Source organism: Lottia gigantea (assembly GCF_000327385.1).
Source record: "Lottia gigantea unplaced genomic scaffold LOTGIsca_20, whole genome shotgun sequence".
In the NCBI taxonomy this organism is placed as follows: domain Eukaryota; kingdom Metazoa; phylum Mollusca; class Gastropoda; family Lottiidae; genus Lottia; species Lottia gigantea.
In genome coordinates, this window is record NW_008708401.1 from 1501912 (window position 1) to 1516342 (window position 14431).

The 14431-nt window shown below is 33.3% G+C and overlaps 3 protein-coding genes across 3 annotated transcripts; 2 read left to right on the plus strand and 1 right to left on the minus strand.

The window, feature by feature from the left end:
* Positions 1–335: 335 nt before the first annotated feature.
* LOTGIDRAFT_203749 (hypothetical protein) lies at positions 336–3347 on the minus strand. The gene is made up of 6 exons (XM_009053711.1): positions 3201–3347; positions 2807–2951; positions 2367–2540; positions 1824–1991; positions 1249–1439; positions 336–881 (listed from the first exon to the last, which is right to left on the minus strand). The coding sequence occupies exons 1-6, from the start codon at positions 3278–3280 to the stop codon at positions 737–739; spliced, it is 903 nt and encodes a 300-aa protein (XP_009051959.1). The 5' UTR covers positions 3281–3347; the 3' UTR covers positions 336–736.
* Positions 3348–3447: 100 nt separating this feature from the next.
* On the plus strand, positions 3448–6895 carry LOTGIDRAFT_187701 (hypothetical protein). The gene is made up of 6 exons (XM_009053712.1): positions 3448–3547; positions 4671–4721; positions 5144–5267; positions 5411–5535; positions 5970–6094; positions 6595–6895. Exons 1-6 carry the CDS (start codon positions 3496–3498, stop codon positions 6721–6723), a joined length of 606 nt encoding a protein of 201 aa, XP_009051960.1. The 5' UTR covers positions 3448–3495; the 3' UTR covers positions 6724–6895.
* Positions 6896–11732: 4837 nt separating this feature from the next.
* Positions 11733–12872, plus strand: LOTGIDRAFT_159394 (hypothetical protein; the record flags this gene model as incomplete). Its single annotated transcript, XM_009053713.1, has 1 exon — positions 11733–12872. One exon carries the CDS (start codon positions 11733–11735, stop codon positions 12870–12872), a length of 1140 nt encoding a protein of 379 aa, XP_009051961.1.
* Positions 12873–14431: the final 1559 nt, after the last annotated feature.

Below are 14431 nucleotides of genomic sequence, written 5' to 3' on the forward strand. Positions count from 1 at the left end.
CTGGAAGCGAACGTTAACTTGTCATCTACCAACCAACCAACCAGAAAATTGTTAGGACCAGATGGGTAGGAGCGGTAACTGTACATCTAGTGGCTAGTAGTCTGAATAGTTTTTATAACGATCAAGCTGCACCAATTTCTGAATTGTTGTTGATGTGTGTTCCATAATGGAGTTTGATATTTTGCGAGTAAACTGACGGCAATGTCCACGAAGCGCGAGTTAAATTGTGTAAGGTTAGATCTTTTCACCTTCAATCATTTGAAGTGGTGTAGTATTATTGTTGTCTTTCTCCTTCGCAAGTTATCTGGAATTCGGTATAATTCAAATATCACATGAATATTTCCACTTTATTTCAATATATCAATTAAAATCAACATGAAATATTATATGTTAAAATCACAATGAAAAGTTTATATAGAAACAAATACTGACGCTAGCTTTACTAAAATACTAAAACTAATAAGCAGATTATTGTAAACCGATGAGAAAAGACTTCAGAAATTTATTGCAAACATTATTGACTAATTAAATTTCATTTATACATCACAGTCATACAAAAAAGCATAGGGTAAAATATATTGATATAATTTGAAAAATAATTCATAATAAATGTCTTAATTCTTCTTAATAAAGTCTGTTCATTGCATGATTAGATGCAAAAAGCACATTAAAATGTTTTGAATATTTTGTGATATGTTTTGGCAAATCAGATAAAAAATTATAAAATTTTCTAGAATCATAAATTCTTCTGGTCCAGAAAGTTTTTGACAATTTGTAAGAATTGGTTGGATTTCTCAGAATGAACCCAGTGTCCAGCACCTTCAATCAGCTCTATATCACAGGTTGGAAAAAACTCTTTTATCTTTGGAATAGTGTTTCCTCTGTAAAAAAATATATAGAAAAAACATGTTTATCATTGGATATTCAATGTTCAACCCCTTATTGTCAATAAACACACCAAATATCTAGTAAGATGTACAGAAAATAAGAAGGTGTGAGCATATCACCTCCCATTGCATTCAACAATTGACTAGAGTTTACAGGTTTAAGATCACCTTGGAGTGCACCTATAGTAGGGCTATTAGTGGGTTGTAGATATCACCTGATCATTAATGATTAAACTGTAAAGTTTATTTTTTAACTTCTTGCCTGTTTAGTAATAATATGCTTTTTTTATCAAATCCAATTAAAGCAGCTTTAGCCCCAATCTATCAAAAAGTTTTTCGAACATCAATAAAAAAAACTTACGAAATTTGGGGTGATCTAGTGCCACCAATAAATAAAGATGGTTTATCAAATGTAACATCATGTATATCAGTAGGAAACCCCAATATTTTATTAAAATTAGAAATAATAGAATCCAGATTGATTCTCCATTCTACATCACCATTACTATTTTCTACTAAATTGGTCAATAAAAAGTTTCGAACTATTTTGTCCTAGAAGAGAAGAAAGAAGGAAAATTACTAAAAAGCCTTGGTACTTGGAGAGTTTAGTAGTTGTTGACGTTGGTACTTGGGAGTAAAAGCCTGTCAAAGAAAGTATAATGGAGTGAAATAAAAATACCGAAGAGTCCGTCACATTTAAGAATTAAAACATTTGTCCTGGTTATTAAGAAACAGGTGGTACAGGACACCCTTTGATAGGTTAAAAAAACATCATAAAAACATCACTGAGGTAATCAACTCATTATATACTCATGCAATATAATCAGAAAAAATAGAAAAGTTATACTCTAGTTTTAATTAGATTGACAATGGTGGACAATCTGTCCTGCTTCCTATATTCCTTAGGTTTCAAAACATTTAAACTATATACTGTACCTGTACTGTAGATTGCAATTGACTATCAACTTCTAATCTAGCTCTAGATAGAGACAAGTTCTTTCTTAAAGGTATTTCTCTCATCTTCCTAGCATAAGATTCTAGATGACCACTAGGGCTAATGGCTGGAGTTACATCTACTACTACCAATCCTTTTAATCTTTCAGGCTAAAAATGTGCAAGTTTTAATTTTATATGATACAAGATCTTTCAAAATCATTCTCTTTTCCATTAATTATTCTGGTTATGGTGAGGTTTAGAAAACTAAACTGCACCTGATATACAATATATTATTGTATGTCTGAAACTCTAGAGCTGCAACACAATTCAGGCAAAAACAAGCAGTACGTGTACAAGATCTTTAAAGTTGACTTTTCCACTAATGATTCAAGACTTAAGTAGAAAAATGACAAATATAAAGTATATGCTGTACAAGCCAGGTACTGGTAGGGCAGTTCAAATGTGAGATTCCATGCATCTGCCTGATATCAAAATTTGGTTTGTCAAAAAAAGTTGTAAATTTAAATACAAATGTGCACTTACATGTGTTAGAGCTGAGGTCATGACTAGTTTTCCTCCCATACTGTGGCCTAATAATATAACATCCTTCAATTTCAAATCATCTAACAAATTTTCTAGATCTTTGGCCATTAAGTGGTAATCCATATCTGAACTCTGACCACTTTCACCATGATTTCTACAGCAAACGGTCAGTACCTACAAACATACAAAAATCAGATTCAAAGTAATAATTCACTTGCAGCTTTTTACACTAGTGACATCATAAGAGTGTAAGTAAAATGAAATTGTAAGACCAACAGACATCCTACTGAAAATTGGATTGGTGCATATCGATTGTGTCCCTGATACGCATATGAATTTAAGAAAATATGAAGTGCAATATAACAGAACTAAAGAATGGTTTAAGTTTCAGACTAAGTTCTAAAAACTTATGAAAGAAAATATGGTCCAGAGGATTTTACCTTTCTGCCATCACTACTCAATCGTTTGGCCAGTGATGTAAAATTTTGTTTATTTCCAAATAACCCATGAACCATCACCAGTGGACCTTTTGTTTCTGATCCATCCCCATATTCATTGTATGAAAGCTGCACTGTACCATTATTTCTGTAAAATCAAGATTTAAATTTAAGACAGTGACATTTCTAAGAATCATTAAGTGTGGGAGTACGTCACTTGTCAGGGTTGCAGAATTTTCAAGGGGGGCTAACAGGCAATTCTTTTCCTATGTATAGTAATAAGAATTTTGAAATCGGATATTTTTCGGCTTATCTTTCACTCCTTCATTTGGTAGTCGAGTTTCCTGTTCAGTGTTGAGTGAAGGTTAAATTTACTTCTTCAAAAGTAAGAACTTACTGAGATGAAATCGATGAAAAATACCGACTAAAACATCGTGACAACAATTTTTGGTGTCGTAAAAATATATGAGGTCTCATTATTTAAACAAAATGAACAATTCAAACAAAACCAAAGTAACAAAAATAAGCAGACGAATTATTTCACATTTCAATCCATGTTGATTAACCGGAAGTTTACAATTAATAATTACGCATGTGCATTGGACTTAGAGCATGCTCAGTGAATACTTTTATCACTTCCGGTACATCCTCCCATGAAATTTTATTCGACTTCCTAGACAAAAATATTGAAAATGGCAAGAGAATACGACCATTTATTCAAATTACTAATCATTGGTGACAGTGGTATGTAGTCTTGTTTTTATTGACCTACTGTAATTCGACTGAAAATGACAGTCTGCTATGCAAACCCAACAGACAATTTATTTCGAGTGACACTATTTGATTGACACTGGCACTGTCATTATGTCAATCATCTTTGTCATTTCATTCTGAATCATTATTAAGTGGTTAATCACGACGGTCTAGTTTGTCTGGACTGTTATCAAAAGTAAATTTTACGTTTTATATATCTGTACAAATTTTTAGCCTAATCCAAATTGTGGTCTTTCTAATTAGAGTAAATTAGAGTAAATAGGCCTACCAATTACCAGTATTGGCAGTAAGCCTACCATAATTAAATAATGTGACAGTTCATATTGATGAAATTATTATTGCTATGAATAAGGCCAAATCTATTACAATGACTTTTTTATGGGTAGTGACTATGATTACAGTTTTCGCACATTCATTGACAGCATTAGATTTAATTTTGTCAAAAATGTTTAACGTTAATTTGAATAAGCTTAAGCTTATTAATTGGTATTAGCTTTAAATAGTATATTACTGATATAGTAATAGAAAAACTTTGCGTTGATAACGATATCAAGATTTTGTAAGTTTACAACAATGCCAATTGTTAATGGAAATGTAGGCCTACTTTCCTCACAAAAAGGTCTACAAATTTGGCTGAAAATTTGTAATGATCTCTGTAAAGAGAAATTTCAAAGTGATAATTTCTTTAATCGTGTTAATATTTGTATCAACACAAAGTCAATCTTCCTAGTTGTTCAAAGACAGTAGGATTATGGTCAATAGGAAATTGTGACAGGCGGGTAATGCTTCTGAAGATAGCATTGGAATACTTATATATTTGATTATTACCAGTATTATAAATGACTGACTAATGTTAGTCACCATGGCCCATTGTTGTATCTACTTTTGGAATCAAATAAGTTTTCACCATCATTAACTAAGTATGGATAATGATTGACACCAATTAAGTATCATTAAACTTGACTGTAAGAATGCCATGTGGTCTCTTGCAGAAGCCTGTACTTAATTTGTGTTTCTTATATAAAAATCTCCAGGAGACTGAGGTTCACATTCTATGGTATAGGCTATGAAATACCAATATGATGTATTTCAGGTGTGGGGAAGTCGAGTTTATTGTTAAGGTTTGCAGACAACACATTCTCAGGTATATTACTATTTATTTTATATGACATTATTATCATTGTGACTATCAGTTTGATCTATTTTTACCTTTACAAATGAATACAATTCAATTGAAGCTTGAGTTTTATTTGGAGCCTATTTTGAGTTAAATGCTTATTGCATGTCTTAAGGTCAGACCTCCATTCAGAAAGCAAAATTTAAAAAAAATATTTCATTTTGTTGTTTTGTACTGAATTAGTCATGGAATGTCTATAGACTACTCAAAGCAAGACAAAAGGGTTCTAAAATAGTTGTTAACTGAAATGCAGGAAATGGTGTTGGATCCCAGACTACTGTTTAATTGCATAATGAATTCAGGTGTAAAAACTGTTCTAACCTCACCAGCCACACTGTCACACTTATTTAAATCGTAAGACTATCTCAATTTGGCTGTATATTTGACAGGTACTTACATTACTACAATTGGTGTAGATTTTAAAATTCGAACCGTAGATGTTGGGGGTGAAAAGGTCAAGTTACAGATTTGGGATACTGCAGGTCAAGAACGATTTCGAACAATTACATCAACGTAAGTAAAGTTTCTTGCACCTTGCAACAAATTAAATCAACCAATTTTTTAAAATTTAAGATCTCATTGATTTAAACATTAACTACTGCCTTGGAAGTGAAAATGAGTAAGCACGATTTTTCCATTTAATATATATGTTCTAGGTATTACCGAGGTACACATGGTGTGATAGTGGTATATGATGTATCTAGTGGGGAATCATTTGCTAATGTTAAGAGATGGTTACATGAAATAGATCAAAACTGTGATGTTGTGAATAGAATTTTAGGTATGTTCAATGGATGGGTCTAACATTGTTTTCTAAATGATTTTGAAGTCAAGAATTCTGAATACTGTGCCTAATCAGCTCATTTACTTCATGTCAGGGTGATTGAAAAGCAACAAGTTACTATTCAATATAAGGCACTGGCACACATTTACTTAGTGTCAGAGTTTGATCTTAAACATAGTGCCTTTTGATTTTTCAACATAGTTTCCGCTTCTCAGTGATACAGGTCACAGAAGCTGACATTGAAAAGGGATAGAGCTTTCTACAATTTATGATCCCTTGAAAATGGAAAAAAAGATAACAAGGTAGTTAATGTCACATTTTTGCCTCATTTCCGACTGCAGAACACTCTTATTACACTTATCTGGAGCAGATAGGTATGCTGTAAAATTTCATCTCAAATATTTCATTATCTTTCATATTTTAATTTGCAGTTGGTAATAAAGATGATGATCCAGATAGAAAAGTTGTGGTATCATCAGATGCTCAAAGATTTGCTGATCAAATGTCAATACAATTATTTGAAACCAGTGCCAAAGATAATAAAAATGTAGAAGAAGTAAGTCATCCTAATTCAATCTAATAAAAAAATCTTCTTTTTTTTCAAAAAAGTTATTGAGAATGGTATTGTGCTTAGTAGGATGTATTTTTACTTTTGCAGTTTGATTTCTTCAGATTTCTCATCGTTGAGTTCTCTCTGTTAATGATACAGTCATTAAAAAAATTGCAAGAGTTCATTGGTTACAGTAGCAAACAGGCATTGGGCCTGTGATAGGTCTTTTCTTTAAGTGACAATAAAGCCCTCTGAATACTCATGATTCATCTCAGACCATCTGAAATCTGTTAGCTTCTGTGGGTGCCTTCGACAGCTCCCAAACACCTGGTCTCAAGGGGATTTGGCCTCACCGTGGAGAGACACCTCTCATTTTGGCCCCTTCTCCTTCGACATTTACTAGATAAGCCTTTGATTAGTTAGTATATGGGGTATTGCTCATGTGATTGTAAACTTTGTAGAAAAATACTTGTATATACACTAATCATTACATTTTGTCCATTCAGATGTTTTTAGCAATAACAAAACTGGTCTTACAATCGAAAAAAGAACAACAAAAGAAAATAGCGGACCAACCTCAAACAATTAAATTAGATGGAAGTCGGAAAAACAGCAGTAAGAAGAAATGTTGTTAAAAATTGACAAAAGCCTAGTATTTAATGATGTTTTAGAAACTTAACAAATTAAGCTCTTTGTTTCTTCTAATTTTATAACATTCTGATTTTGTTAGAGTTTTAGAGCTGGAAATATCTTAGTCTTATCCTGAATTCAGTTACACTCAGAATATATATCTGACATGAATACAATACACATACAAATTCAGAAAAGTTCTTTACAATCCTTTTAAGATATAAGAGCCCCACCTCAAGCTTGAAATCTATTGTAATGGATTAAGGATAGACTGAGATATTTTGATTGAAATTAGTCTTTCATCTGATTATGGTCATTATCCAAGGCCTGTCTATAGTTATCATATAGGAGTGTAAAGGGCTGTAAATGATTTATTTATATAGGGAACATGATACAGCTAGTGGTTTTGGGAATATTTGGGAATCTGCAAGGCTAAACCAATTCTTATTCAATGCTTTTATATGGTCAAGTCCTTTTCTGTGAACATAATTATAGAATTGTTTAACAGTATATGACATACATCAATATGATGTATTAGGGTCTTTGTAATAGCTATATCCTAAAACATTTGGCTTAAGTAGCATTGCAAGACCCTTAAAGAATTAATGTGATCTGGTCCCTGATACTCATAAAAAGTTTAGAAAACCTCTTAACAATCCCTTAAGTTAAATTATACATAGTTATAATTATTGAAATTTGTTGAGAGGCCAGGCATATCATTCATGTCAAAAAATAAAATCTTCAACAATACAGAAATTTATTTTAAGACCAAGCACAATATATCAACTGCTGTCCTTATTTTCTTTATCACTCTTTTGTAAATTTGGAGATGACTTTTTCATTTTCTTCAACTTATCATACATTTTGTATAAATCATACTGTTGTTTTTGTTTATTTATAAGACTATATTTGTATCATAATAATATATTATTTTTAATTATAGATCGTGTAAAGGGAATAGTTAGCCTAATTGTAGTTTTAATAGCATTGTGCTGATTTTAAGCTTTCAACCCAAAAAATTGAAATATTTACATAGAGCTCAATTTCACTGCACCTATAATGTGTAAACAAACTCTAGCAATGGCATGATTTGGAATTGAAAGAATGTCTCCCAATTTATTTGTTGTAAAAGCTAGAAACAAACATAAGCTATAAAAATCTAGAAATGGGATATCTTTGACCTTTAATATTAATTGTTATTAATGTTTTGTAGTTAAGGGGTGGTCAAAATACATTTATACAAGAACCCAATTAGTGCTGGCACATTATAATTATGAAATATATCCAATATAGATTAGATAATGCAATATAATGTTTTTGTGTATTATATAGTCAGTTGCGAAATAGGATATCTGGATATGAACATCTTCACAATTGTTAAGCTATTACAAACCTCGTCTTATACCTTGACTGCAATAGCCACTTCACAGAAGTTTGTAAATGCAGTGATTTGCTTGGATTGTACGTTAGCAAATAAATGCACCCAATGAGAGTACTCGCCAATAAGCATTTTGTCTGTCGAGGGCTATGATTGGCTCATTGGCTATACTTGTACAATCCAATCAAATCGCTGCATTCCATGATACAAGAAAGGATGCTACTGCATTCTAGGCATAAGAGGAAGGTTGCAATACCTTGACTATTGTATAGCTGGATATGACAAGATATGTACAGAAATTGTATTATAGTGATTCTTTAATCTTGATGAAGAAACCAGCTCAATTTGATATGTAGATATTGGTATATTATTAGGCCTGGCAATATCCAATAAGACAGGGCATTATCAAGAGACGTCAGGCAATAGTTACCTCTTTATATTGTTAACTCTTTATATTGTTAAGGCCCCTTGTTATATTAGAATTACTTCATACCAGTAGCCCCTTTTGTTAAAAATACAGTAAATTGATTAATCTTAATTTTTAATTAACTTTAATGATAGGCCTATCACATCAAATTCTTGAAGTTTATTATAAAATTGGATGCAGCTGGTTGACCTCCCCTTGTATATCAAGTACTAGACTGATGTAAAATGAATTAAAGTGTAAAATATATATAAATACATAAAATGTAGTGTATATTATTCTCTTTACAGCCCCTGATACCGAACCTTATATCTGCGCTCTGCCAACACTATATTATTATGGACGTTGTTTTAAGGAACAAATCTACCTGAGTATACCTGGCTATTTTAACAATGTTAACCTAGGTATCAAGAATTCTCCGGTGCACTCATTACATATCACTATGTGATGTTTTTTCAACCACCTGAATCATGATAGCAAGAGTCAGTGATTTTTTAAGAGGGAAGAGGAAATGTTTTTTGTTTCATATGGTCATTTTCCTGCATATTTTGATCCGAGGTGGCCAGTGACCTTTCTACGGGGGGAGAGGGTGGGGCCAGAAAAGAGGCTAGCATTGCCATAGTGAAAGAGTTCCGTACTTGGCCATTCACCATTGTTTTCCTAGTAACGCTACTGGAGGTGGCTCCGTGAGTTGCTCGCTAACCTGAAAGTCCAGGGTGCAATCGGATACGATTGATCGGCATCGGATACTTCCCTCGAATTCGTCGTCCTGGTTTCCATCTGTCATTGATGCAAGTCGGATGGGTCAACATGGTGAAAGTACCAAGTCGTTGCGTATATCAGTTTCTACATAACTGATGAAGGAAATATTTATCATTCTAACAGTAAAACAAAAGTATGGTAATATTTCATAATATATGAATTTTATTAAATGCCTGCTGTACAATCGGTCAAAAGAGACAGATTCTGACAATTTCCAATAGTTGGATCGAAACCAGTACCAGGAGCACAAGGTCTTGACACATATTCACCATTAACACATTCTCTGTAGTGAGTACAATTCGCAGAATCTTCTACAAGATCAGTTCCAGTACATGCTGCAACAGAAATTTTTAAATTAATACATTGGATACTTGCGACGACGTGTTAAGATTACATATTATGTCAAATATATTGTGGAAATTTAAGACGTCAATCCCTCTGAACATAGAGAAGCCAAAAACGTCCACTTGTTTTCTTGTTTTCTTTTTATTACATTATAATGTGGGATGTATATTAAAAGTGAGATGTTCCTGTTTTGATGATTTCTTTTTTAAATCGAACTTATTACAAGTAACATCAAGTGAATCTGAATAAAGAGCAGTTCCTATTGAACCACTCCGTAATAAAACTATCGTTCTTGTTTGAAGGGACTAATGCGCCAATTTTTTTTTTAACCAATCGCACTTCGTACAATCGTCTCAAAAAAGCTTTTTTTTTAAATCTAAGCCAAACCGTAACAGTGTACGCAACTCATCGTCACATTTGAGCCTCCAAATCCAGGTGTGTCGAAAATTATCTGCGATTGAATGTTAAAATGACGACTCGTCATATTAATATTCCTTGTGATATATAGCAAAGACATTTTAGAAATAGTGTGTAAAATTTTTAAAAGTATTTTTAACGGAATTATGCATTTTTCTTACATATATATTGTTATATATTCAAGATCAAACTTGGTATAATATGGATATAAGACCTAGTATTGGTATAGGTGAGATCTCGACTGAATTCTTTTTTGTTTATTTTTCGAAGAACGGTTTTTCAAGCCATTTTCCTTAACTAGTCAAATTACGCGATAAATGCAAATGTTTTGAACCGATTTGGATATTGGTGTGATCTCAGGCGAGAGCTATTTAGTTATTGCCCTTAATATTAGACCTATCTGTTACAATAATATGTTTTTAATATCAAAATCAAATCATACTTTCAACTGACACAGCAAAGTTGAGAAGCAAAGCGAAGACAAACATCATTTTGTAGAGCTGACTTTTCATCTTGTATAATAGGTTTGTTACTAATGATACTGAACACCATCGAGATATGGACTTTATATACAATTTGGTTATCTAACAACTGCAGAAAAATCAATATTCAGATTAACATAAAAGCTCACATTACTGCTCTTCGGTTGCAGAACTTAAAGGGACGGTCATATTTTTTAATCCAAAATTTCCATTATCAAACACTATAAATTACACGCGTTGTCTTTGCGAATAAAAGTGTTGTTGCTCCTTTATTGCAATTAAGTAAAACTTGAAAAGAGTGCATAGAACAAAAACAACCAGCAAATGTCATATTAATTAAGCGTTACGTTTCTGCTTCATTCATTCATACAATTCAGAAAAAATCTGTTGTTTATCAAAAAATCTTTTATTATCAAGTGTCATCAAATCGGATCAAAGCTGTACCCTCTGATTTGGTATAATCGAGGGAATAACTCAAAATCCGTTCATAGAATATTGTCGAATTCGTACAAGATCATCTATACATATACATCGTCCGAAAGAGCAATTTCTTGACTTAATTTGACTAGTCAAGGAAAATGACTTAAAACCGTCTGAGATCCCACCAATACCAATAGACATTTGGATGCCAAGTTTGATTAAAATCCAGTAGTTTAATAGAAACTGATCTTTTTTCAGATTTGTTTTATGTTACTGGTAACTATTACTTTTACCCTTGTGTTTATTATTTTGTGTTACATATTTTGATTATATTTGTTATAATTTGCATTCATTGTTGTAAGTTATTTTGTTTTATTTTCTTACTTCAATTTTTTTTTTAAATAATTTTTATTAACACTCCCTGGCATTTACTCGGCATATATCATATTAATATGCAAGCCATTCTTCTTATCAAATACATTTCGTCATGGCTAATTCTAATCGCCAAACTACTTTTCGACCTAGAGCTCTTATGGACATCCGTGTTCCCCACCCATACTACTATAATTACCCCCCTCTGCCATCTTATCGTCACTAATCTCATCCTCCACCTCCTCCTCAGTATTTTTACCAACGTCAGTATTACGTCAACCATAACTTACACAGACTGGGTCAGCACCAGCAACGTCATCAGCAGAACTTGAGTTAACCAAACCACCACAAAGTTAGCCACAATGCTGAATCTCCCTTCATCTGTTCTATCAGATATTACAGGCCCTACATCACATGGCTACTATGAAAACTCAAATAACAGGCAAAAACGCTCACAGTTTTAACTTCAAATTGGAAGAGCTTGATAATTTTATTAAACCATTTATAATCTCAAAAATTAATCGTTCTTGGGCCAAAGAAATTTCATCTGCACTAGTAAATCATTATGAGTCAATGCTTACAGAAAAGCTTAAAATAATTAAAGACCGTTTATTTTCGCAACCACAAATAGCACATTTTTCTTCTAAAGCTCTCGAATGGGCTAAAAGTAATTATCGTAAAAAATTATCTCACGAAACCATCACCTCGTATCTCATTATTGTTAGGGACATTGGCACTAATCCCTATGAAAGCATGGATGTAGGATCCTCCTGTACACCCTCTGAAACAGTTGCAAAATTATCATCAGCAGTACCTCTTCAGAATAGATTTACAACACAGAGCAATCCACAACGAACTACGGGAAAACGTCTACGTTCCCCTGACCAGACGATTGATACTCCAACCAAAAACCGAAAGACGATACTCAACTACCAAACTTCGCCTCGATCACAATCTGTACCGACCACTTCTTCTACTCCACCACCAGTTCGAACCACCCCTTCATCAGATAAATATTCTACCCCTCCATCTCCATCAAGACCAATTCCTCTTCCTCGAATAGCTTGTTCCTCCAAACCAATTTATCCATCACTTCCCACAGTAAATTCAAAACCATCACCAATCCCACCCCAAAAAACATCATGCAAACTCAGTATGGAACTTCCACGTCGTCACGATCCCAAGAATAAGGGTGCCTGGCATCTACTCACAATAAACAAGCCAATTCTGATCATTGGATCTTCGAACATCAGCAACATAGCGAAAGGCAGAGATGATGTCCAGATGGAATCATATCCAAGTGGAAAGATATGGCATATCAAAACTATTCTTAGTAATTTGTCTCTTCATCCTATTTCCCTCGTCACCTTATTCTTCACATTGCATTCAACAATAGAGCACAAGACGGCCGTAATATTTACCATCATTTACTGGATCTTTTGCAAAGAGTTAAGACCACTTTCCCTGATACCACCAGCCATGTCACTCACATACCTATTTCATCTATTTTCCAATCAAAATTCAAGAACCTCCAAACTCTTAACGACCTTCTAACTAACCAACCACCACCAGATGTCCATGTCGTCAAGCCAGCACCAGGTACAATTACAGTAAATTCTGATATGATCCACTGCAGATAACCTCTTCAACCACTTGATTAATAATCTCAATACTTTAAACTAAAAACGGGGGGTCTAGTAGCAAACAGAACAACTCAATTAGGTATAATACGGTGGTCAATTTGAGTCGCAGATTCCCTACCACAGATGAAGAAAAATACTAGATACTTTTACGCCTTGTGATGGACTTCTGAATCACGAAATATTAAAAACATTCGACGAAATGAACAACAAGATATCTCATCTACCTACCTTGCTGTGTCATCCTCGATAGAGATGATTACATTTTGGAAGCTGAAGCGCAACTAAACAATGTTGAACATTATGCTATTTTGGACAATGCAATTTATCAAGATACAGCAACTCAAATATCAAATATTCTTTTGAAATTAGTGGAAGACAACTACATAAATGAAAAGCAGTTTCAATACTTGAATCCTGGATTACAAATCGACATTTTTATTCCTTACCCAAAATTCACAAAGATCCATCAACTGAATGGTTTATTCCTAACCAAGTACCTAAAGGACGTCCAATCATATCGGATTGCTCAAGTGAATCGTATCGTATCTCAGAATATTCTATTACCTTTGACATCAAACCACCTGGCATATATAAAAGATACTAATGATTTTGTTTCAAAAATTAAGGAATTAAAAATACCTAGCAATGCTATATTAATTTCAATGGATGTTCAAAGCATGTCTGGTCTCCGCCTCTGAAACTGACACTCACCAACTTCTGTTTAAATCCTCTTTTCACCCTAAACATACATTTTCGGGAGTTATTAAGTCCCAGATATTACGGTTTTACCGAATTTGCACACGAGAAGAGGCACGCTCTATTGTTCTTAAAGAATTTCAGAAACGCGGATATTCTAAACGGTTCCTTCGAAAGATAATGAATTTAACGATTTGTGAAATGAAAGCCAAGTTAGATGTCTCTACCACCATCGACCTCTCTGCAAATACCACACCCTGTTTCAAAACTTCTTGTTTGACCTGCCCATTTTTTTTTTAACTCAACTCGTTTTTTCACCAACACCTCAAATAATGCCAAATTTCCAATAACAGAAAACCTTTCGTCTGACAGCAGCAATATTATATACCTTATATCATGTACTGTCTGTCTTAAACAATATATCGGTGAAACAAAAAACAAATTAAGAACACGATTCAATGGCCATAGATTCGATATAAATCATAATCTTGACAAATCTGTTGCTTAACATTTTAACCAGTCAGATTACACTATAAATGGTGTCCGAATTACACCTATTGAAAAAATTCACGAATAAAACGAAATCCCAACAAGAACCTACAGACTCTTCGAGAAAATTTCTGGATAAACAAATTGAAAACAATACAGGCAAATGGTCTTAATGCCCAAGTGGATTATCAAATAATTCCATTTGCTATACTTTTCAGTAGCACAGCTTGCCAAGCCATACCAATTATCAAGGAACTGTACAGGGAACTCCAACAAAAATTCCCT

What these genes read in the sequence shown, in the direction of transcription:
- LOTGIDRAFT_203749 (XM_009053711.1), bottom strand. Translation starts at nt 3,280, where the DNA reads ATGAGACCTCATATATTTTTACGACACCAAAAATTGTTGTCACGATGT. An exon ending in TTTTCATCGATTTCATCTCA is followed by an intron (nt 2,952 to 3,200) that starts GTAAGTTCTTAC and finishes TTGATTTTACAG; the next exon opens with AAATAATGGTACAGTGCAGC. An exon ending in TGAGTAGTGATGGCAGAAAG is followed by an intron (nt 2,541 to 2,806) that starts GTAAAATCCTCT and finishes GTATGTTTGTAG; the next exon opens with GTACTGACCGTTTGCTGTAG.
- LOTGIDRAFT_187701 (XM_009053712.1), top strand. Translation starts at nt 3,496, where the DNA reads ATGGCAAGAGAATACGACCATTTATTCAAATTACTAATCATTGGTGAC. An exon ending in TGCAGACAACACATTCTCAG is followed by an intron (nt 4,722 to 5,143) that starts GTATATTACTAT and finishes TATATTTGACAG; the next exon opens with GTACTTACATTACTACAATT. An exon ending in ATAATAAAAATGTAGAAGAA is followed by an intron (nt 6,095 to 6,594) that starts GTAAGTCATCCT and finishes TTGTCCATTCAG; the next exon opens with ATGTTTTTAGCAATAACAAA.